This window comes from Dipodomys ordii, unplaced genomic scaffold (assembly GCF_000151885.1).
Source record: "Dipodomys ordii isolate 6190 unplaced genomic scaffold, Dord_2.0 Scaffold92, whole genome shotgun sequence".
Lineage (NCBI taxonomy): Eukaryota > Metazoa > Chordata > Mammalia > Rodentia > Heteromyidae > Dipodomys > Dipodomys ordii.
The window spans coordinates 5,059,271-5,081,890 of NW_012267308.1; the positions used below are offsets into that span (position 1 = coordinate 5,059,271).

A 22,620-nucleotide genomic window follows, 5' to 3' on the forward strand; every position below is an offset into this window, starting at 1 on the left:
GGAAAAGGCACAGAAATCCCCAAAATGGGAGGTGGCCTGAGGGTTTAGGAACCCTGTTGAGGGGGGAGGGTTGGGGGCTCAGGAGAAAGGGCAGGAGACTGGAGGTCCATGAAGGAGGGGTCCTAACGGGCAAACAGGGGCTTGAGATGAGTTAGGTAACAAGGGTTTGAGGGGAAGGTGTTCTGAGAGTATATGGCTTGGGGTTTGGGGGGTCTGAGAGCCTGGGTGGGGCTAAGGGGGGTGTTAGCAGGTCCTTTTGTGGGTGTCTTAGGAGTGTGGTTGTTCAGATAACAGAAGGGAGTCTGCCATGCCAGGAAATGGCACTCAGGAATCTTCTGCCCTCCTTCCCCCACTAACGTCTGTCTGTCCCACTCTAGAATGTGCCCCCTGACCTGGCCATCTGCTGCTTCATCCTGGAGCAGTCTCTGTCAGTCCGAGCCTTGCAGGAGATGCTGGCTAACACTGTAGAGGCTGGCGTAGAGGTGAGGCTCTCTCCTTCCCTCCCCAGGGATCAGGACAAAGGGACAGGGATGGAGGAGGGCAACTGGGAGGGGGTGTCATTTACCATATGCTCTTCTTCCTCTCTCTGCCCTGCCCCACAGGCCCTCAATTTGGATAAGTGGGTAGGTCTAGCCTTGGGTGTCATCTGTCCACTCCTTCTGTTCTCAGGCCTGCTGCTCAGGCCCACTTCCTGCACACAGGGGCTTTGGGGGCTCTCCCCAACTCCAGTTGTCAGGGACTGTGGTCCAGAACAAGCCAGGAAGGAAGGAGTAAGGGCTTCTGAGCCCCTCATTATCCCCACCTGATCCTTTCTCCTCTTTCCCAAACTTTCCCCTCCAAACCTTGACCCCCAGATCCTCACCGCATGGGATGTCTTCCCTCACCTCCTTCCATCCTATGTGTAGGCCCCCTCCGGTCCAGGAGTGGGTCCACCATGTGATCATGTGGTCCCATCACATGGCACCCTCGGCATGGGCATGTGAGAGCCATGATGGGGGCATGATGCCATCAAGGGCTCATCCAAAGGGCCGAGTCTCCTTGTGCTCAGGAAGGGGCAGTTGTGGCAGGCAGCACAGCTGGTCACCTTATTGCTAGAGGTCAAAGCCACATGTTGAACACCTGCTAGTACTTTCCCAGCCCGTTGAGGCTACAGCTCAGCCATGTTATGATATATGAAAGCCCAGGGGGCTGAGGCCCATGAAACACAAAATCCTGGGGTTCTTTGAGTGTTCCCAGGCATGTCAGATGAGTTCTTCACTCTCGCTGGGTGACTTTGGGTTGATGAGATAAAAAGAGGCTAAGATAAAAAGAGGTTTCAGAGAATGTCAAATACCCCTTCCCTGGGCTTCTTAGAGACACAGTCCCTAATTCCATGGATGGGGAAACTGAGGCTCACTGAACTCCAGACTTGAGCCCAGTATTTGATGGAGATCATATGCCTGCCTGTGAATAGGGAAGATGTTTTATTTTGGGTGGGGTCTTGTGAATCTGGGGTTCTGTGCTTACTCTGTGCCTCCTACCCCCCTACAGTCATCCCAGGGTGGAGGACATAGAACACTTCTGTATGGCCATGCCATCCTGCTCCGGCATGCACACAGTCGCATGGTAAGTGCATTAACATGAGGTTCAAGCAGGGGGCAGGGGGCAGGGGGCAGGTCTGCCAGAAGGAGACTGACCCCCCTCTCCAACCCTAGTACCTGAGTTGTCTTACTACCTCCCGCTCCTTGACTGACAAGCTGGCTTTCGATGTGGGACTACAGGAGGATGCAACAGGTGCAGCAATGGGAGAGTGAAGGGCCCCTCCCTTGAGGCTGGAAGTCAGGATACAAAAGTGCCCAGAACTCCAGAGTCCAGCAGGACTTTGGGACAAAGGGACTGAGTTCATGAATGGACACATTTTACCCAGGAAGATTTGGTGGGGAGATTCTGGGTGGAGACTTTGTGGAAGAAATGGTAGATTTATGGGTCTGAGGCCTGGGGAGCTGGATGGCTAGTGAAGAGTGTTATGAGTAGATAGCATCCTAATAGCCACCTTACCTCCATCCTGTCCCCACCCATAGGAGAAGCCTGTTGGTGGACAATGCACCCAGCCTCCAAACAAAGGTCTGAAGGAGAGAAGGTTCGAGTTGGAGATGATCTCATTCTTGTCAGTGTCTCCTCCGAGCGCTACCTGGTAAGCTGAACTCGCCTCCAACAGTGGGTCCTACAGCTACCAGGATTCAGAGCCTATGGGAGTAGCTCTATCTCTTCATTTTAATTTTTCCCATCTGTTTCCTAGCCCCAAATATCTTTTTTTTTTAATTGTGAAAATACCATACAGAGGGGTTACAATTACACGGGCAAGGTCATGAGTACATTTCTTATCAAGCATTGTTGCCTCCTCCTTTGTTTCCCCTTCCTATCCCTTCCCATTCCACCCCCACCCCTTGCCAAAGTTGTAAAGTTTGTTTTTCGACATAGTCTTGTACATCTCATTGTTGCAATGGGTCCACCTGTATCCCTATTTAAATAATTTGTTTTTTCCCTTCCCCTCCACAAAGTATAGCAACATCAAATACAGTGAAAACAAGGGTTTTACTGTAGGGAAGGGACATACAAAGCAACAAAAAAATATGGAATGCTTCATTAATTTGCGTGTCATCCTTGCGCAGGAGCCATGTTAATCTTCTCTGTATTGTTTCAATTTTAGTATACTTGTTGCCAAAGTGGACACCCCTAAATATCTTGACTTCCAGTGTTCCCAGCCCCTTATTTGAGCTTGCTTTTTGTATTTGTGATCTGCAATTTTCTATCTCATTTTTTTTTTGCATCCATCCTCAATTTCTGCCCTGGACTCTGGATCATTGCCAACTTCAACCCATCATCTCTGACTACCATAACTTGGGGGTCCCCCAGCACCTGTCCACAGCCAGTGGGGAGCTCCAGGTTGATGCTTCCTTCATGCAGACTCTGTGGAACATGAACCCTATCTGTTCCTGCTGTGAAGAGGGTGAGACCCCCCAGACCTCTGACCCCTAAATTGAAGTTCCCAAAACAGACCCTCAGTGTTGCCCTTCAGCTCTGCCCAAACTGAGCTTCAGATCCTTAGCCCTAACACCTAGATTTCCAATTTATTATCTGTATACCTTGATCGCCAACTGATCCCAACTGACCCCTAGATCTCATATCCCCAACCCCCAAACTCAGACTGCAAAGAATTAGTCCCCAAATCGCCTACACCAAATGCTTAAGGTAAGATCCTACATTCAGATCCAAAGCTTTTTTTTGGGGGGGGTTGTCGTGGGTCTTGAACTCTGGGTCTGGGTGTGTCCCTCAGCTCTTCAGCTCAAGGTGAGAGCTCTACCACTTGAGCTACAGCACCACTTTGGATTTTCTGGTGGTTAATTGGAGATGAGAGTCTCACGGATTTTCCTGCCTGGGTTGGCTTTGATCCACAATCCTCAGATCTCAGCCTCAGTGGCTAGGATTACAGGCATGAGCCACCGGTGCCTGTCTAGATCCAAAGGTTTGAGTATCAGATTTGGAGCTCATCCTCAGACTCCAGTGTTCAAAAATAAGTACAGAACTATGGACCAGTGGTTAATGCCTTTAACCTTAGCTACTCAGGAAGCTGAGATCTGAGGATTGGGGTTCAAAGCCAACTCAGACAGCAAAGTCTGTGGGGCTCTCCAATTAACTAGCAACATTCTGGAAGTGGAGCTGTGGACCAAATGGTAGATGCCAGCTTTGAGTAAGTGAAAGCACTAACCTGAGTTTAAGCCCCAGTACTGGCAACAACAACAACAACAAAAAAGAAAAGAAAAATAGAGAGAGAGAAAGAGCTGGGAAGGTGGATCAGTGGTAGAGTGTTTGCCTCGCATGCATGAGGCCCTGGGTTCGATTCCTCAGCACCATATAGGCAGAAAAAGCCGAAAGTGGGCTGGGAAGGTGGCTCAGTGGTAGAGCGCTTGCTTTGCATGCTCAAGGCCCTGGGTTCGATTCCTCAGCACCACATAAGAAAAAAGAAAAAAGCCGGAAGTGGCGCTGTGGCTCAAGCGGTAGAGTGCTAGCCTTGAGCTGAAGGGCTGAGGGACAGCACCCAGGCCCAGAGTTCAGGCCCCACAACTGGACCCAAAAAAAAAAAAAAAGAAAGAAAGAAGCCAGAAGTGGCGCTGTGGCTCAAATGGTAGAGCGCTAGCCTTGAGCTGAAGAGCTGAGGGACAGCGTCCAGGCCCAGAGTTCAGGCCCCACGACCAGACCCCCCCAAAAAAACCCCCCAAAAAACAAAAAAAAAGCCAAAAGTGGCACTGTGGCTCAAGTGGTAGGGCACTAGCCTTGAGCTGAAGAGCTGAGGGACAGTGCCCAGGCCCAGAGTTCAGGCCCACAACTGACCAAAAAAAAAAAAAAAAGAGGAAGAAATAAAGAAAAAAAGAAAGGAAGAAGGAAAGAAGAGAAGAAAAAAAGAGAATAAGAACAGTTATCTTCAACCCTTGAAATCAAATTTCAGATTTCCAACCTAGGAATTCTAATTCAGACTCCCAGGCTTTATCCTACCAGTCTCAGACTTAGAAAATTTCAGTCCACTTCTTAAAAAATCAAAAGCTGAGCCAGATGCTGGTGGCTCATGCCTGTAATCCTTGCTACTTAGGAGACAAAGCTCTGAGGATGGTGGTTTGAAGCTAGCCGAGGCAGGAAAGTCCATAAGATTCTTATCTCCAATAAACTAGTCAAAAAAGCTGGAAGTGACACTGTGGCTCAAGTAGTACTTACCTTGGGCAAAGGAAGCTCAGAGACATCAACCAGGCCCAGAGTTCAAGCCCCAGGTCTGGCAAAAAAAATTAAAAGCTGGTGGTGGAGACCTGGCTCAGTTGGTAGAACACTAGCCACTGAGCAGAATCATTAGGTACTGAATTTGAGTTCCAGTCTTGGACCAAAAGGGAAAAGAATAGAACCAGGCACTGGTGGCTCATGCCTATAATCCTAGTTACTCAGAAGGCTGAAATCTGAGGATCGTGGTTCAAAGCCAGCCTGGGCAAGAAAGTCTGTGAGACTTTTTTTTTTTTTTTTTTGGCCAGGCCTGCAGTTTGAACTCAAGGCTTGGGCACTGTCCCTGAGCTTCTTCTTCTTTTTTTTTTTTTGCTCAAGGCTAGCACTGTACCACTTGAGCCACACAGTGCCACTTCTGGCTTTTTATGTTTATGTGGTACTGAGGAATTGAACCAAGGCTTCACACATGTTAGGCAAGCAAGCATTCAACCACTAAGCCACATTCCCAGCCCTTTCTTGAGACTCTTATCTCCAATTAACCACTAGAAAACTGGAAGTGGTGCTGTGGCTCAAAGTGGTAGAGCTCTAATCTTGAACAAATAGAGCTCAGGGACAGCACCCAGGCCTTGAGTTCAAGCCCCACAACCAACACAAAATCAAAAGAACTTTGATTCAGACTCCAAACTTCAGAATCCCAAACCAAGTTGAAATTCAAACCAGGAAACGCCCAAATCCAGGCCCATCAACTTCTAACTACAAAACTCAGGTAGGTCTTTCCAAACTCACATTACACTTCACAACAACCAACTTCTTTTTCTTCTCCCCAGGCTATGTGACAGGGGGACATGTCCTCCGTCTGTTTCACGGACACATGGATGAATGTCTGACCATTTCTCCTTCTGACAGTGATGACCAGCGCAGGTCTGGGTTGGGTACAAGAGCAAGGGACCTGAAGTCTAGGATGGGGGTTGGGGAGGAAAGTTGCCTAGAGGGCTAGGACTCTTGTGTCAATCACCTTCCTGATACTCTGACAAAATACCTCAGTCAACTTGGTAAGAGGGAAGGTTTATTTTGGGTCATAGTTTCCAAGGTTTTAGTCCATCATTGCTTGGCCCTGTTTTGGACTTGTGGCAGTATAGGACATCATGGAAGAGACAAGTGGCTGAGGTCAGTGGGCAATTGAAAGGGTCTCCAAGCTGGGTGCTGGTTGCTCACACCTGTAATCCTAGCTACTCAGAAGGCTAAGATCTGAGGATCATGGTTCCAAGCCAGCCTGGGCAAGAAAGTTTTTTAGACTCTTATTTCCAAAAAACCACCAGAAGACTGGAAGTGGTGCTGGGGCTCAAGTGGTAGAGCATTGGCCTGGAGCAGACAAGCTCAGGGACAGTGCCCAGGCCCAGAGTTCAAGCCCCATGACCTAAAAAAAAAAAAAAAGTCTCCATATTCTCTTAAATGGCTCAGTCTCAATGAAATGACCTCACTTCCTTCTATTATGTTCCACGGCCCAAAGTTTCCGGTAGTGGCACAGACTGGGGACCAAGCCTTTAACACATGAATCACTGGGTGATATTAAAGATCCAAACTATAACAAACCATGTTGATGGGATTGAGGACCAAGATTCTTGGGAACTCACTCTGTCTTGTGTCTCCCCAGACTTGTCTACTACGAGGGAGGATCTGTGTGTACCCATGCTCGCTCTCTCTGGAGGCTGGAGCCGCTGAGAATCAGGTGTGTGTGTGGGGGGGGGTAAGACTGGAGGAAGGGCTGGGGTCTCCTGAGGGAATTTCTTGAAGGAAGATCTAAGGAAGAGGATGAAAAGTCTTTTTTTGGGGGGGGGCATCTGGAGAGCCCAAAGAATGATATGGAAGTCCTCAAGGATTCTGGAAAAGGGAGAAGGTCTTGGGGAGAGTGGTGGACTTCCAATGAAGAAATGGGGTCTTGAGTGAAAGTCTGGGGGAGTGTATGGGATCTGGATAAACTTGGGGGTATTAGAAACCTCTGGTGAACTTGGAAGAATCCTCTAGCATTTTATTTTATTTTATTTTTATTTTTTTGGTTAGTCATGGGGCTTGAACTCTGGGCCTGGGCGCTGTCCCTCAGCTCTTCAGCTCAAGGCGAGTGCTCTACTACTTGAGCTACAGCGCCACTTCTGGTTTTCTGGTGGTTTTATTGGAGATAGGAGTCTCACGGTTTCTCCTGCCCGGGCTGGCTTTGAACCGCGATCCTCAGATCTCAGCCTCCTGAGTAGCTAGGATTACAGGTGTGAGCCACCAGCACCTGGCTTCTTCTAGCATTTTAAAGAGGGTTGGAATTCCTGAGGGAGGATGAGTGGGTCCGAAGAGATATTTGAGGGACCCAAGAAAGGTTTAGGGAATGCTAGAAGATGAGTTGGAGGCTTAAAAAGGTTTGGGCCAAGTCTATAGTGACCATGGTAGGACTAGGGATGGAGGGGCTCTGACCCCCCCCCAACCTTGCTGTCACCCTGAACAGTTGGAGTGGGAGCCACCTACGCTGGGGCCAGCCTCTGCGAATCCGGCATGTGACCACTGGGCGGTACCTGGCACTCACTGAGGACCAGGGCCTGGTCGTGGTGGATGCCAGCAAGGCCCACACCAAGGCCACTTCCTTTTGCTTCCGTATCTCCAAGGTCAGTTCTGGTCAGGGTGACCTCCTTCACCTGGGCCCACACCAGCCTCTTCTGGGGCTCCCCCCATTAACACATAGGCAGAGGAGGCTGAATGCTGTCCATTTCCCCTGCAGGAGAAGCTGGATGTGGCCCCCAAGCGAGATGTGGAAGGCATGGGCCCCCCTGAGATCAAGTACGGAGAATCGTTGTGCTTTGTGCAGCATGTGGCTTCAGGCCTGTGGCTCACTTATGCTGCCCCTGATACCAAGGCCTTGCGGCTTGGTGTGCTCAAGAAGAAGGTGGGCTTCTGCAGGGGGAGGGGCATAAGTGTTTCTGGGCAGAGAGTGGGGCTGGTAGTTGGGCTAGGGTGGTGGTTCAAACCCCAGTACCACACACACACACACACACACACACACACACACACACACACACACACACAGAGCAATACGTGGGAAGCCTTTGTGAAAATGAGGTTCAGAGATAGAGGCAGATGGACTGGGTGTGATGGTGTACCCCTGTAATCCTACCTATGCTGGAGGGAGACAGGAGGGTTAAGGTCCAAGGCCAGCTCAGGCAAAGTTAGCTCAAGACACCATCTCAAAAATAAAGCGTAGGGCTGGGATTGTGGCTTAGTGGTAGAGTGCTTGCCTACCACGCATGAAGCTCTGAGTTCAATTCCTCAGCACCACATAAACAGAAAAAGCTGAAAGTAGTGCTGTGGCTCAAGTGGTAGAGTGCTAGCCTTGAGCCAAAGAAGCTTAGGGACAGTGCCCAGACCCTGAGTGCAAGCCTTAGGTCTGGGGGGATGGGGAGGGGAAAGAGAAAAAAGGACTAGGGACAGCTCAGGTGATGGAGTGCCTGTCTAGCCAGCACGAGGCAACTTGAGCCTCAGCCCTACTAAGAGATAAAGACAGAGAAAAGGAAAGGCAGACAAAGAACATGGGAGAAAGCTGGGGCTTATGACTCTGGGTGGCTGACCCCCTCCTGAATGCTTTGTGTGGAACCCTCAGGCCATGCTACATCAGGAAGGTCACATGGATGATGCCCTGTCACTGACCCGCTGCCAGCAGGAGGAGTCACAGGCTGCCCGGATGATTTACAGCACGGCTGGCCTGTACAACCAGTTCATCAAGTAGGTGTACCCCCCTGCTGCCTTCTGCCCTGGAGTGACCCCCAGTTTCTTGTATTCATGCACTTGACCACTTCCATCTCTAGAGATCTTAAGAGGCAGCCTCAGCCCTGTTTAACACATACAATCCCTAATCTCTAATCCTATACCCTCTGTACATTTGAGCCCTAAATCTGACCTAGACAGTGGTGATCTTTGACCTCATACTTCTGCTCAACACTCTTTACACCCTGAGTACTACCACCCTCAACTCTGAACCCGTCCTTACTCCTCTTTCCATAAACTCCCTGTGTAATCAGGTGAGTCTCAGTCTCAGTTTCTACTATGTGACCTCCAGCCAAGGCCTTTCCCCCTGCCTTTCCATATCTCATCCTCTTTACAAGGGGGAGTCTGTAGGAGTGTTGATAGCGTTGGGCAATGACAGAGGGGTGCTCTTGGGTGATGACAGTGGGATGTGCTTGGCCCTGACTGACAGCTGTGGTCCTTGTGGTAGGGGCCTGGATAGCTTCAGCGGGAAGCCACGGGGCTCAGGACCGCCTGTTGGCTCTGCGCTGCCCATCGAGGGTGTCATTCTGAGCCTGCAGGACCTCATCGGCTACTTTGAGCCTCCCTCAGAGGAGCTTCAGCATGAGGAGAAGCAGAGCAAGCTGCGCAGTTTACGCAACCGCCAGAGCCTCTTCCAGGAGGAGGTGAGGTGCAAGTGGGGTGGGTGGGGCCTAAAGGGTGAGGGTGGGGCCTAAAGAAGGCGGGGCCTCGGGACAGAGCAAGATAAATGGCGCAGGGATTGGGCGGGGGGAGGGGAGGAGCACAAGGAAGGACCTGGGCCAATGGGAGCTGGGGGGCGGAGCCTTAAGTAGGTGCGCTCCTGCATTGATCAGAAGGCCTCTAAGTGAAGAAGCTCAAAAACAAGGCCAGGCCTGGGAGATAGGCCTGGGGAGAAATCAGAGGTTGAGCTAATTAGGGCTTCTGGTTCTCTAGGTGGTGTGGGATGGGAGGATGGGGCCAGAGGCCAGAAGAAGGAGAGTGTAGGGAGGAAAACCAGTAAAGGTTAAGTCAGAATACAAGAGGTATGGGGCAGCTAGAGATGTGAGAAGGGGTGGGAGGAAGATCAGGGGATCCTAAGTGTTGTCAGGAGTTGGGGAGCACCATCTATTCAAAAGCATCCAGCTAGACTCTTCCTCTCCAAGGGCTCCATATCTGCTGGGGAGGAAGACCAGTAAATAAATATAGTAACAATGAAACTATGGCCAGAATGGAATTGCTATATATAGACAAGGCACTTACAATAGTTACAATATAGAATGGATGCTAATGTTTGTGATTATTGTTACCTTGTATTTAGCTTTTGCTATGGCTATACACATGGAAGGTTGTAATTCTCATGGTACAGATGGGTCACTTCAAAACTCAGAAAGATTAAATAGCAGTCATTCACTCATCCAATAATCCAGCTGTGAACAAAGCAGATCAAATCTGCCCTTAGGAAGTTGATGTGGCAAGGGAGAATCATATGATCAAATATAAATAAGACATAGTGGTACATGCCTGTAATTCCAGTACTGGTGTGTCTGAGAAAGGAGGACTGAAAGTTTTGGGGTTAGTTTTGGCTACATAGAAGAACCCTGGCTCAAAACAAAACAAATAAATAGATGAATGTATGGCAAACTATATGGTGATAAGGGCAAAGGAGAAAAATCAGGGAAGGGCTAGAGAATGCTGGGGTTTTGCCATCTAAACTAGACTGCTTAGTCAGGGTGACATAAAAGAAGAAAGGAAGGGGCTGGGAAGGTGGCTCAGTGGTAGAGTGCTTGCCTTGCATGCATGAGGCCCTGGGTTCGATTCCTCAGCACCACATAAGCAAAAAGAAAAAAAAAAGCCGGAAGTGGCACTGTGGCTCAAGTTGTAGAGTGCTAGCCTTGAGCTGAAGAGCTGAGGGACAGCGCCCAGGCCCAAAGTTCAGGCCCCACGACCGGACCCCCCCCAAAAAAAAAAAAAAAAGAAAGGAAGCCAGGTGTATACTTAGAACAATGGGTAGAAAAGCAAGTAAATGCAAAGGTCCTGAGGTCAATGTGCTTGGCCTATGCTTCAGAAAAAGAAAATTTGATCTTATTTAGTTTATTTTTCCAGCACCATCATTTAAACTCAGAGTTTTGTATTTGCTGAGCTTATTTGCTCAGCTGGTACTTTGCCACTTGAGCCAAGCCTCTAGCCCTGCTTCTTACTGGTAATTTTAGAGATGGAATCTGGTGTACTTTTCTTCACTGGCTGGCTTTGAACTGCCATCCTCCAGATCTCATTTTCCTAAGTAGCTAGGATTACAGAAGTGAACCACCAGCACCTGGTAGAAACCTTGATTCAGTAGGAGCATTTTATGTTGGAGATAGAGGCAAAGAGGACGAACAGATCTGGGGAGGCAAGGAGGAGAAGAAGGTGGTGGGAAGGAATGGGAACATGGGATTAATGAGACTCGGTTGAAACTAAGTGTTGGAGAGATTTTCTTAGCAAATTTAAGAAAGAGAAGAAAGGGAGGTACTGGGACTTAGCTTGTGACCTCTTTGTTTCTTCCACCCCAGGGGATGCTCTCCCTGGTCCTGAATTGCATTGACCGCCTGAATGTCTACACCACCGCTGCCCACTTCGCCGAATTTGCAGGGGAGGAGGCGGCTGAGTCCTGGAAAGAGATTGTGAACCTGCTGTATGAACTCCTGGGTAAGGAGCCTGAGTCCTAACTTCCCCAACAGCATCTCCGATACGCAGTTCCACACAGTCTGATGCCTCTGTCACCCACAGCCTCTTTGATCCGTGGCAATCGTACCAACTGTGCCCTCTTCTCCACCAACTTGGACTGGCTGGTCAGCAAGCTGGATCGGCTAGAGGCCTCATCTGGTAGGGGAAGCCAGGGCATTGGGAAAGGGGTCAGGGAAAAGAGGATCACACCACCTCAACTCTCCCCTGGTACCTGACAGGAATCCTGGAGGTGCTGTACTGCGTCCTTATCGAGAGTCCTGAAGTCCTGAATATCATCCAAGAGAACCACATCAAGTCCATTATCTCCCTCCTCGACAAGCATGGGAGAAACCACAAGGTCTGTTCTTCACCTCTGACCTCTCATCCCTGACCTCTGAATTCCCACTTCTGACCTCTCCTCATGGCCCCATCAATTATCTGATCTACTCTACCCCCACGTACCTTCCATCTCAACACCAGTGTCTCATGCTCTGGTTCTTTTTTTTTTTTTTTTTTTGGTTGGTCGTGGGGCTTGAACTCTGGGCCTGGGCGCTGTCCCTCAGCTCTTCAGCTCAAGGCGAGCGCTCTACCACTTGAGCTACAGCGCCATTTCCGGTTTTTTTCTGGTGGTTTATTGGAGATAGGAGTCTCATGGTCTCTCCTGCCCGGGCTGGCTTTGAACTGCGATCCTCAAATCTCAGCCTCCTGAGTAGCTAGGATTACAGGCGTGAGCCACCAGCACCCGGCATGCTCTGGTTCTTAAATGGATTTTGGGTGCAGAATACTTAGCTAAATCTTTGAAAAGTTTATCAAATATTTATCATAAATTTCAGCTTTTTTTTTTCTGGAGTCCAGTCATGGGGCCTGAACTCTGGGCCTGGGCGCTGTCCCTCAGCTCTTCAGCTCAAGGCTAGCATTCTACCCTTTTTTCTTTTTGCTTATGTGGTGCTGAGGAATCGAACCCAGGGCCTCATGCATGCAAGGCAAGCACTCTACCACTGAGCCACCTTCCCAGCCCCATAAATTTCAGCTTTAAGTGGCTGTATACTCTGCTATTTGTTACAGGCGCTAGCAGTTCCTATTGATTGATTTCTAACTACTTCACACATTTGCATCTTCCTTTGGCCCCTGATGATCCAAAAATCTCATTTTGATTCCCATTTCTCACTGACCCTTTCACTTTACCCTTTAACCTCTCTTTTCTTACATTGCTGATGCCTTATCTCAAACCTTATCACAAACCCCTAGTCTCTCACTTGACCCTCTTCTCTGATCCCTAACCTTTTCCTGTCATCCCTAACCTTTGTTTATACCAACTTCTCTCAGGCAAAATCTCCATATTTATGTCCAGATACATCATCCTTCCCTTCTGGCTTCCTATCCTGTTTTTCCTGTAGCCCAGTACCCTGCTCTCTCACTCTCTTTAACCTCTGATATTGACCTCCAGGTCCTGGATGTGCTATGTTCTCTGTGTGTGTGTAATGGTGTGGCCGTGCGCTCCAACCAAGATCTCATTACTGAGAACTTGCTCCCAGGTCGTGAGCTTCTGTTGCAGACAGATCTGATCAACTACGTTACCAGGTGAGGCTCCTAACCCCTATGCTGACCTCTACCCCTATCCTAAGACTCAAAAGCTCCTCAACCCTCTTCCTGACTGTGATCTAACCTTAGTGGGTATCTTTTTGCAAGGTCCCTTCCCAGGATGTCTTCCTTGTACCAGTTTACCCCTAGACTCCTACTGTTCTCTTTTCCAGGCTCCATTTCTGCCTCTATCTCTCTTTCTGTGTTTTCTTTTTCTTTTTGTCCTTGTCTCTGCCCCCTTCTCTCCCGTCTGTCTCTTCTCAATCTGTTTTTGTATGTGTTTCTCTGTTTCCCTCCCAACAACATGACTATCTTCTTCATTCCCACAGTATCCGCCCCAACATCTTTGTGGGACGAGCAGAGGGTTCCACACAGTATGGAAAATGGTACTTTGAGGTGATGGTGGATGAGGTGGTTCCATTCCTGACAGCTCAGGCCACCCACCTGCGGGTGGGATGGGCCCTCACTGAGGGCTATAGCCCCTACCCTGGAGGCGGCGAGGGCTGGGGAGGCAATGGAGTCGGCGATGACCTCTATTCCTATGGCTTTGATGGGCTGCATCTCTGGACAGGTACTTGGGCTCTCCCAGGAGATTCCTTAACCCTGATCTTTGACCCCCAGAAAATTGCCAAGACTGATCTCATACCCTGGGGTTTGGGAGGGGGTATTCTGAACCCCAGGGGAGGCATTTTTTTGTCCCCTTACTCTTCATTTTTCCAGACCCTAACCCTCAAGCTTCCAGAGCCCCACCCTTCCCTTTTTCCTCATAACTTCCAAAATGCTGATCCTTGAAGAGGTATAACCTCTGATTCTAGAGCTTTAACCCCCGAGCTTTGAATCCTGATCCTAAAGTTTCCATAATCTAAACTCTGTGTCTTTAATCTGTGACCCACAGTTCCCAGGAATGTAACCTCAGGAGACCCCCCCCTTAACCTCTGCCCCCTAATTTTAGAACTATAGGAACACCTATAGTTTCTCAAGGTCTAGTCTCCAAGGGATCTTCCGATATTTGCCTGTGGTCTCTTGATACCATTGATTCTGTGGGACCTCTGACCTCTGACCTCTGGCTGGTATAGGTCATGTGGCACGCCCAGTGACTTCTCCAGGACAACACCTTCTAGCCCCAGAGGATGTGGTCAGCTGCTGCCTGGATCTTAGTGTACCATCCATATCCTTCCGCATCAATGGCTGTCCTGTTCAAGGTGTCTTTGAAGCCTTCAACCTTGATGGGCTCTTCTTCCCAGTTGTCAGCTTCTCAGCGGGTGTCAAGTGAGGACTTACCCCTGCCCCATTGTCTATCCCAGGTCTGGGGACTGATAGCTTCTCTGACCACTCTATAGCCTCCTCGGAGGCCAGGAGAGAACAGTTCCTTAGGACATGAAGGTTCCAGTGACCTCTCCATGATCCCAATGACCTCATATTCTTCCCAATCCCATATCCTACCAGTTACCTTCAAATGGCCCCAGGATTTTACAATCACTTTGTAATGACCACAGACTTTGTAAGTCCCCCTGACCTCAAACCTAGGACTTTCTCAGTGACCTCAGACTCTCCTAATGACTCCATCCTTTTCCAATTAGCTCCTCATGATGACAAGATCTCCCAGTGATGATCCAGTCAGCTCAGATTTGCTCAGAACCCCAGTTAACCCAAAGACCTCTCAGGGACCCAGCCTTCTTCCCAACGACCCTAAGCTGGAAATTCTGGTTATGTCATAATTATAACAGAATATAAGACCTTCTTCTTGGTTTCTCCAAAATGTTTCACTATTCCCTGATATTCTATTGATCTGGAGTCTCCAGAGGGCCTTCCAAGATGGGAATTCTTCTCTAATAAGTACAGATCCACCTTTGTGTATGTATATTTTTGTGCATGTGTGTGTGCGCTTGCGCACGTGCACATGTGCTGGTACTGAGGCTCAAACTGAGGACTTAGGTACTGTCTTAAGCTTTTCTACTCAAGATTGGAGCTCTGCTACATGAACCACAACTCCTGAGTTAAAAATTTTTTTTTGTGGCTAATTGGAGGTAAGAGTCTCATAGGCTTTCCTGCCAGGGTTGGCCTTGAGCCTTGATCTTGAGATCTCAGCCTCCTGAGTAACTAGGATTGAAGTATGAGCCATGGGTGCCTGGCAAGACCCTTTGATTCTTAATTCCCTATTGACAGCACAACTTTTCCTCTGGATTGTCCATTGACATTCCCTATGCTATTTCTTTTACCCTCAGATTTTTCTTTCTGACTTTTAAACGATTTCCATAACCCTAGGGAGACACATGACTTCCCAGGGACATCAGGTCTCCCTAGAACTTTTCACTGAGCCTAGAATTGCTGTGTCCCCCACTAACTGCAGACTGTCCTCTATATCCCACACCATAACCCTCTTTCTCTTCTTTCAGAGTCCGGTTTCTCCTTGGTGGCCGCCATGGGGAATTTAAATTCCTCCCCCCACCTGGCTATGCCCCATGCCATGAGGCTGTGCTACCTCGAGAGCGACTCCATCTTGAACCCATCAAGGAGTATCGACGGGAAGGTCCCCGGGGACCCCACCTGGTGGGACCCAGTCGCTGCCTCTCACACACTGACTTCGTGCCCTGTCCTGTGGACACTGTCCAGGTATTGCCTGCCCTGCCAGGGTATTCTGGTGAGGTATTGCTCTCTTAGATGCCAAAGATGCCTAGAGTCAAGCTGGATGCTGAGAATCTCATTGTGTAAAACAGATGGCGAATCTGAGGCAGTGCAACAGGAGGCAAAGGGCTCTCTCAAGGCAGAATTCTAGTTTCAGGGACTCTACTCTGTGGTCTCATTTCAAAAGAAAAAAGGAGCCGGGAAGATGGCTTAGTGGTAGAGCACTTGCCTTGCATGCATGAAGCCCTGGGTTCGATTCCTCAGCACCACATTAACAGAAAAAGCTGGAAGTGGGTAACTTGGCTCAAGTGGTAGAGTGCTAGCCTTGAGCTGAAGAGCTGAGGGACAGCACCCAGGCCCAGAGTTCAAGCCTCACAACCGAGAAAAAAAAATAGAATGGTGAGGCTGGGCATGGTGGTACAGGCTTGTAATCTAATCTACTCAGGAAGTAGAGATTAATGTTCAAGGCTAGTTTAGGAAAGAAAAAAGTTAGCAAGACCCCACTAAATGGATAAGTTGGATTTGATGGTTCACATTTGTAACTTCAGCTATGAGGCAGGCATAGGTAAGAGAATCTTTGTCTGAAGCCATCCTCAGGGAGGAGAAAAAAAGCAAGCATGATCCTATTAAAAGAAATAATAACTGGCCAGGTGCTGGTGGGTCATGCCTGTAATCCTAGCTACTCAGGAGTCTGAGATCTGAGGATCATGGTTTGAAGCCAACCAAGGGCAGAAAAGTTCCCAGGAGAGACTCTTATCTCCACTGGCTAGGAATGTGGCTCAGTGGTAGAGTGCTTACCTAGCATGCATGAAGCCATGGGTTCAATTCCTCAGTACACATACATAGAAAAAGCCCAAAGTAGCACTGTGGTAAAGTGCTAGCCTTGAGCAAAAGAAGCTTAGGGACAGTACCCAGGCCTAAATTCACAAGCCCCAGAACTGGCAAAAAACAAACAAACAAACAAATAAAACCTGGAAGTGGAACTGTGGCTCAAAAATGATAGAGCATTAGCCTTGAGCAAAAGAGCCCAGGGACAGTGCTTAGACCCTGAGTTCAAGTCCCACAACTGAAAATAAAAATAGTAACTAGCTGGGCACTGGTGGCTCATGCCTGTAATCCTGGCTACTCAGGAGGCTGAGATCTGAGGATCGAGATTCAAAGCTAGCCTGGGCAGAAAAGTCCATGAGACTGTTATCTTCAGTTAACCACCAGAAAACTGGAAGTGGTGCTGTGGCTCAAGTGGTAGAGCACTAGCCTTGAGCTGAAGAACTCAGGGACAGTGCCAAGGCCCAGAGTTCAAGCCTCACAACTGACCCCTCCCCCCCAAATATAATAACTAAAGGAAAAAGGGTTGGAGGTATGGCTTGAGTAGTAGAGAGCCTGTAGCAAGGATTGCCTGAGTTTAAACCCCATACTGAAAAAAAAAGAAAGAGATAGAGAAAGGAAGGAAGGGAAGGAGGGAAAGAAAGAACTAGCATGTTATTGCCTTTAATTTACAGTTGAGGAAATTGAAAGCCAGAGAGATGAAGGGACAAATGCTGACTTGAATGCAAGTGACAAGTGCTGATTTGAATGCAAGGATCTGATTCTGAAGCCTATGTTCTTATATACTGTGCTATGGCTGAGAACTGAGCACAGTCCTGAGTAAATAGCAAGCACTCAATGTATTTCTAGAAGTCAGATGACTTTAGGTCTTCCGGTCAGCTTCCTGCCCACAGGCTGTCTGCTCTGGCTCCTGGAGCTCCCTCTCTGGTCCAAACCATCAATATCTCTTGCCAGCAAAGCACTGCCAAACATCAACATTTATTAGACACTCATTGTATGCTTGGCATTCATCTCAACTAGAATATTAAATATTTTGCATAAATATGTTCAGGAACTCTTTTCTTTCCTTTTTTTTTTTTTGCCAGTCATGGGGCTTGAACTTAGGGCCTGGACACTGTTTCGGAGCTGCTTTTGCTCAAGGCTAGCAATCTACCACTTGAGCTACAGCACCACTTCCAGCTTTTTCTGTTTATGTGGTACTGAGGAATCAAACCCAGGGGTTCATCCATGCTAGGCAAGTACTCTACCACTGAGCCACATTCCAAGGCCATCAGAGACTCTTTATAAAGTAAGTGTCAGGAGTTAAGTGTTGTGTGAAGAAAGGAGCTGAGCACTGGTGGCTCACACCTGTAATCCCAGCTACTCAAGAGGCTGAGATCTGAGAATCAAGGTTCAAAAGCTGGCCTTGACAGGGTACTCTTATCTCCAATTAACCACCAGAAAGCCAGAAGTAGAGGATCAGTTGGTAGAGTGATAGCCTTGAACAAAAAAGTCCTTGAATTCAAGCCTCAGTATGGAGAGAGGAAAGGACTAGGGAAAGAAAGGTTTTTATTAGCCTAACCTCCTCTACCTTAGGAGCCACTTTGCTATCTTAGACCCTGCTGTAAAGCATGGCCTTTCCTGAAATCTGGTGACATAGGCCCTTCCCTGAATTTAGCTGACTCAGGCCTTATCATTGACACAGGCAGCTGCAACCATAAAGTTTAGCCCCACCACAACAAAATCCCCCATTCTCACATACCTCACAAACTCCACATCTCACACAAACCAGACTGCAGAGTACTGGGGCCCCTAGTGAAATTCTCCATCCCCAGTTCTCTAGCCATATATACCCCCATATAAACTCAAGGACAAGAGCTGTCCCTACCTGGGAGGGTCAGCCTGTCAGCTTGGTGACAATAAACTTTGCTTTATGTGACTTGGTGTCTGCATAGTCTTCTGGGATGAGGCTCCCCCGATGATTTTGATTTTCCATTCGAGTTGATCTGGAGGTGATGGTAGAATTTTAGGGACCTCACGAATGTCCCCCTGACCCTAGATTGTCCTGCCTCCTCATCTGGAACGCATTCGGGAGAAGCTAGCAGAAAACATCCATGAACTCTGGGCGCTGACTCGCATCGAGCAGGGCTGGACCTATGGCCAGGTGAGGAGTTGCTCACTTCTAGAGTGAAGAGCAAGAATAAGTTCACTTGCAGGGAGGGTTGGTGTCTAGGGACTTCAGGGCACTGGAAGGTCCTCAAGCTTCCAGTGGTATAAGTGTAAACGAGGAGGGGGGGGGGTCAGGGGTCACTGTCTGGGAGCTGGCAGAGGAAAGGGGAGCCCAAGGAATTGACTCCAGGGTTTCTCCAGGTTCGAGATGACAACAAGAGGCTGCATCCGTGTCTTGTGGATTTCCACAGCCTGCCAGAGCCTGAGAGAAATTACAACCTGCAGATGTCAGGGGAGACGCTCAAGTAAGAGGGATTTCTGGGGAGCAAGGGTCTGGAATGACTTCTAGTCAGGAGGAAGGGCAAGGAGGGACAGTTACTGACAGAAGGACACCAAAGGGGCTATGGTTGTAGCTCAATGACAGAGTACTTACCTGATATGCACAAGGGCCCTGGGTTTGGTCTTCAATACAGAAAACAAAAAACAAAAGGAAAGGAAGAGGAAGGGAGGGTAGGAGAGGAAGAGGCAAAGAATAGTGGGGAAGGGAGGGAAAGGAAGAAAGAAAAAGAAAGAAGGAAAGAAGAAAAGAAAGAAAGAAGAAAAGAGAGAAAGAGAGAAAGAAAGAGAGAAAGGGATTATGAAATAGAAACTGATAGAGGAGAAAGAAACAGCAAAAGACATTGATAAGCTGGGTGTGGTGTCATACACCTGCAGTTCCAGGTATATGGGAGGCTGAAGCAAAAGAATCCCTTGAACCTAGGAGTTCAAGACCAACTTGGGAAGCATAGCAAAAATATTGTTTCAAAAGAAAAGAAGAAAGACAGAAAGAGAGAGTGTGAGTGAGTGAGAGAGAGAGAAAGGTAGGCAAGCGGGAAGGAAGGAAGGAAGGAGGGAAGGAAGGAAGGAAGGAAGGAAGGAAGGAAGGAAGGAAGGAAGGAAGGAAGGAAGGAAGGCAAAGAAAGATTGAGACCAAGACAGAAAAAGGCATTAATGGAAAGGCAAAGAGACATAGGAAAAAGAGAAGAATCCAGAAGATAGTGGCCGTAGGCAGAGAGATACTGAGATGAAGAAATGGAAATATAAAAATCAGAGAGACCGAGTAAGATGAGGACAGGATAGAGAAGAGAGAGAGAGAGAGAGAGGAGAGCAAGAGAGAGAGAGAGAGAGCTTAGAGACTCAGAGATAGAGGAGACAGAGAGAGGAAACTATGGGCTATGACCTTGTGGCCCCATTTCTTTAACCCAGGACTCTGCTGGCGCTGGGCTGCCATGTGGGCATGGCTGATGAGAAGGCAGAGGACAACCTGAAGAAGACAAAACTCCCCAAAACGTGAGCATGGGTGTCTGTGGGCCTGTCTGGGGACTGAGGGTGTACTATGAAAGCTGAAAAGGCTGAAGAGCCTTATGGGTAAGTCTGAGGCCAGAGATGCAGGGGCATGGGTTAGAGTGAAGGTTGTAGGGTCAGGTGTCCAGGGTCAAAGGTGAGTGTTCAGGATGGAGCGGTTACGAGTTCCAGAGAAGGAAGGCAGGAGTAAGTCTAGGATTCTGGATTAGGGTCTGCCCTCGGAAATTTCACTTTAGAGACAAAGGGTCATGGCAGAGGACAAGAATTAAGATGATTCTGGAGGGGTAAGATATTCTAGAATTATAGGCAAGGAATTAGAGGTCCTGAGTCAGAGGTCATAGACTCTAAAGCCAGGAGATTTGGAAAGATTGGGTTTGGGGTCAGAAGTAAGAAAGCTAACAGTGAAGCTGGGTGCCAGTGGCTTATGACTATAATCCTAGCTACCTAGGAGGCTGAGATCTGATGATCCTGGTTCAAAGCCAGTCTGGGCAGGAAAGTCCATGAGACTCTTATCTCCACTTAACTACCAAAAAAGCCAGAAGTGGAGCTGTGGCTCAAATGACAGAGCACAAGCCTTGAGTAAAAAAGCTCAGGGACAATATCCAGACCCTAAGTTCAAGCCCCAGACCAACAATGAGGGCGGGGGGGGGGGACCGGGTAGGAAGGAAGAAGGGAGGGAGAGGGAGAGGGAGAGGGCCACACTAACAGTGAAAAATCAATGAGTGTCATGCCAAGATCAAAGCTGAGGCTCCCAGAACCAGGGTGAAAGGTAAGTGATGGCCAGGGACTCAGCATCCTGGGAGTCAGAAATCAAGATTTCAAAGCATGTTCTCTGCAGTTTTAGAACTGTCAGATATCCCAAAGCTCAAGGCTAAAGGTCCTTCAGCCCAGGGACAAGCTGAAGATCTTGCAGCCCAGATCCCTGAGATTGAGGGGAGAGTCTTAACCCACATACACTTCACCACACCTGCAGGTATATGATGAGCAATGGGTACAAGCCTGCCCCCCTGGACCTGAGCCACGTGCGTCTGACACCAGCACAGACGACACTGGTGGATCGGCTAGCAGAGAATGGACACAATGTGTGGGCAAGAGACCGTGTGGCCCAGGGCTGGAGCTATAGTGCTGTGCAGGACATCCCTGCTCGCAGAAACCCTCGCCTAGTACCCTACCGCCTGCTTGATGAGGCCACCAAGCGCAGCAACCGAGACAGCCTCTGCCAGGCTGTGCGTACCCTGCTGGGTTATGGTTACAACATTGAACCACCTGACCAGGAGCCCAGTGAGTGCTTGACTCTAAACCTTGATTGACCTTATTCTTTTCCTTTTCAACTGTTGTCACTTTAAATGTGTTGTTATGTAGTCCTTTCTTACAGATGTCCATGTTGCCCTTAATCTTGACCTTTAACCCTAGACCATAACCTCTGGATCTATTTCCTGCCCAGTCTCTCTAACTCTGCCTGGCTTCATTGGTAGGCCAAGCAGAGAACCAGTCTCGAGGAGACCGGACACGCATCTTCAGGGCAGAAAAATCCTATGTGGTACAGAGTGGCCGCTGGTACTTTGAGTTCGAGGCAGTTACCACGGGCGAGATGCGAGTGGGCTGGGCGAGGCCTGAACTGCGACCGGATGTAGAGCTGGGAGCTGATGAGTTGGCCTATGTCTTCAATGGGCATAGGGTGGGTACCTCTGTGGATCGTACTCTGCCAAGCTCCACGGACCTTCCCACAGTCCCACACTATTGTCCTACCTCGTGACTCACTCTGTCCACCCATCTCTGCATGTACCATGCCGCTATCCACTCATTGTTCATATATCGGCTGATCTATCCACCCATCCATCATCCATCTGTCTATCAATCTGCTCATCCACCTACTCATCTATCCATTCATCCATCTGCCCACTTATCCCTTCACCCATCCATCCATCCATTAACAATTCGTAAACCTAGCTATCCACTTATTCACCCATACATCTACCTATCCATCCATCCATCTGTCCATCCACCCATCAATTCATCTATTCCATCTATTTACCGCTTCACCCGTCCATCTATTCATCCATTCTTCCACCTATCCATTTGTCTATGTATATATGTACTTATATTTTCTTCCTTTCCATATTAACTCTCAACTCTCCATCCATCCATGTATGGATCCACTCATCCATCTGCCCATCCATTCACCCATCTACCTCTCTAACCATCCACCCACTTATCTATTCAGCCATCCATCTACCCAGTCATTCATTCAGCCAGCCATATACCTACCTTCTCATCTATCTCTTTATTCACGATTTATTCTGGAGACTTATATGGATCTGTATGGAGGTTATGGATCTGTATTGAAAGGTTAATTTTTCTTTTCCATCCTTTCACTTTTTGCTGTCACCAATCCTTTCTGTCACTTTGGTGGACTGTATACCTACCATACCATGGGAGCAGCAGGAAATATAAGATCAGGGATGAGACACAGAGATGAATGGGAAAGGAGTTGGATGCTGGTGTCTCATGCCTGTAATCTTAACTACTCAGGAGGTTGAAATCTAAAGATCATGGTTCAGAGCTAGTTGTGGAAGTCCATGAGACTCATATCCAATTAACCACCAAAAAAGCCAGAAGTGGAGCTATGGCTCAATTGGTAGAGTGTTAGCCTTGATGAAAAAGTTCAGGGACAACCCTGATTTCATGTCCCCAAAAAAGAGATGAATGGGGAAAGCAATTCAAGGACTATGAATATGAATGAGTAGAAAGATAGAAAATGCTGTAGGGTGATCCCTCTTTGTTTCCAGGTACCCTCTACCTGACACTTTGCATATGTGTCTTCATGCATCTCTCTCTCCCTCTCCCTCTCCTCCTTCCTCCCCCCCC

General features: G+C 48.4%; 1 protein-coding gene across 1 annotated transcript in view; it reads left to right on the forward strand.

The window, feature by feature from the left end:
* Positions 1-22,620, forward strand: part of Ryr1 (ryanodine receptor 1 (skeletal)) — a 111,771-nt gene that overhangs the window by 5,173 nt on the left and 83,978 nt on the right. The window contains exons 3-25 of the mRNA XM_013026195.1: positions 378-482; positions 1,531-1,605; positions 1,695-1,773; positions 2,061-2,173; positions 2,896-2,989; positions 5,574-5,667; positions 6,401-6,475; positions 7,238-7,394; positions 7,508-7,672; positions 8,384-8,505; positions 8,996-9,191; positions 11,076-11,211; positions 11,293-11,388; positions 11,469-11,587; positions 12,677-12,810; positions 13,140-13,381; positions 13,887-14,079; positions 15,207-15,423; positions 18,299-18,403; positions 18,610-18,713; positions 19,654-19,737; positions 20,726-21,033; positions 21,228-21,430. Coding sequence (XP_012881649.1) covers positions 378-482; positions 1,531-1,605; positions 1,695-1,773; positions 2,061-2,173; positions 2,896-2,989; positions 5,574-5,667; positions 6,401-6,475; positions 7,238-7,394; positions 7,508-7,672; positions 8,384-8,505; positions 8,996-9,191; positions 11,076-11,211; positions 11,293-11,388; positions 11,469-11,587; positions 12,677-12,810; positions 13,140-13,381; positions 13,887-14,079; positions 15,207-15,423; positions 18,299-18,403; positions 18,610-18,713; positions 19,654-19,737; positions 20,726-21,033; positions 21,228-21,430 — 3,216 coding nt within the window. The remainder of the gene's footprint in view (positions 1-377; positions 483-1,530; positions 1,606-1,694; positions 1,774-2,060; positions 2,174-2,895; positions 2,990-5,573; positions 5,668-6,400; positions 6,476-7,237; positions 7,395-7,507; positions 7,673-8,383; positions 8,506-8,995; positions 9,192-11,075; positions 11,212-11,292; positions 11,389-11,468; positions 11,588-12,676; positions 12,811-13,139; positions 13,382-13,886; positions 14,080-15,206; positions 15,424-18,298; positions 18,404-18,609; positions 18,714-19,653; positions 19,738-20,725; positions 21,034-21,227; positions 21,431-22,620) is intronic.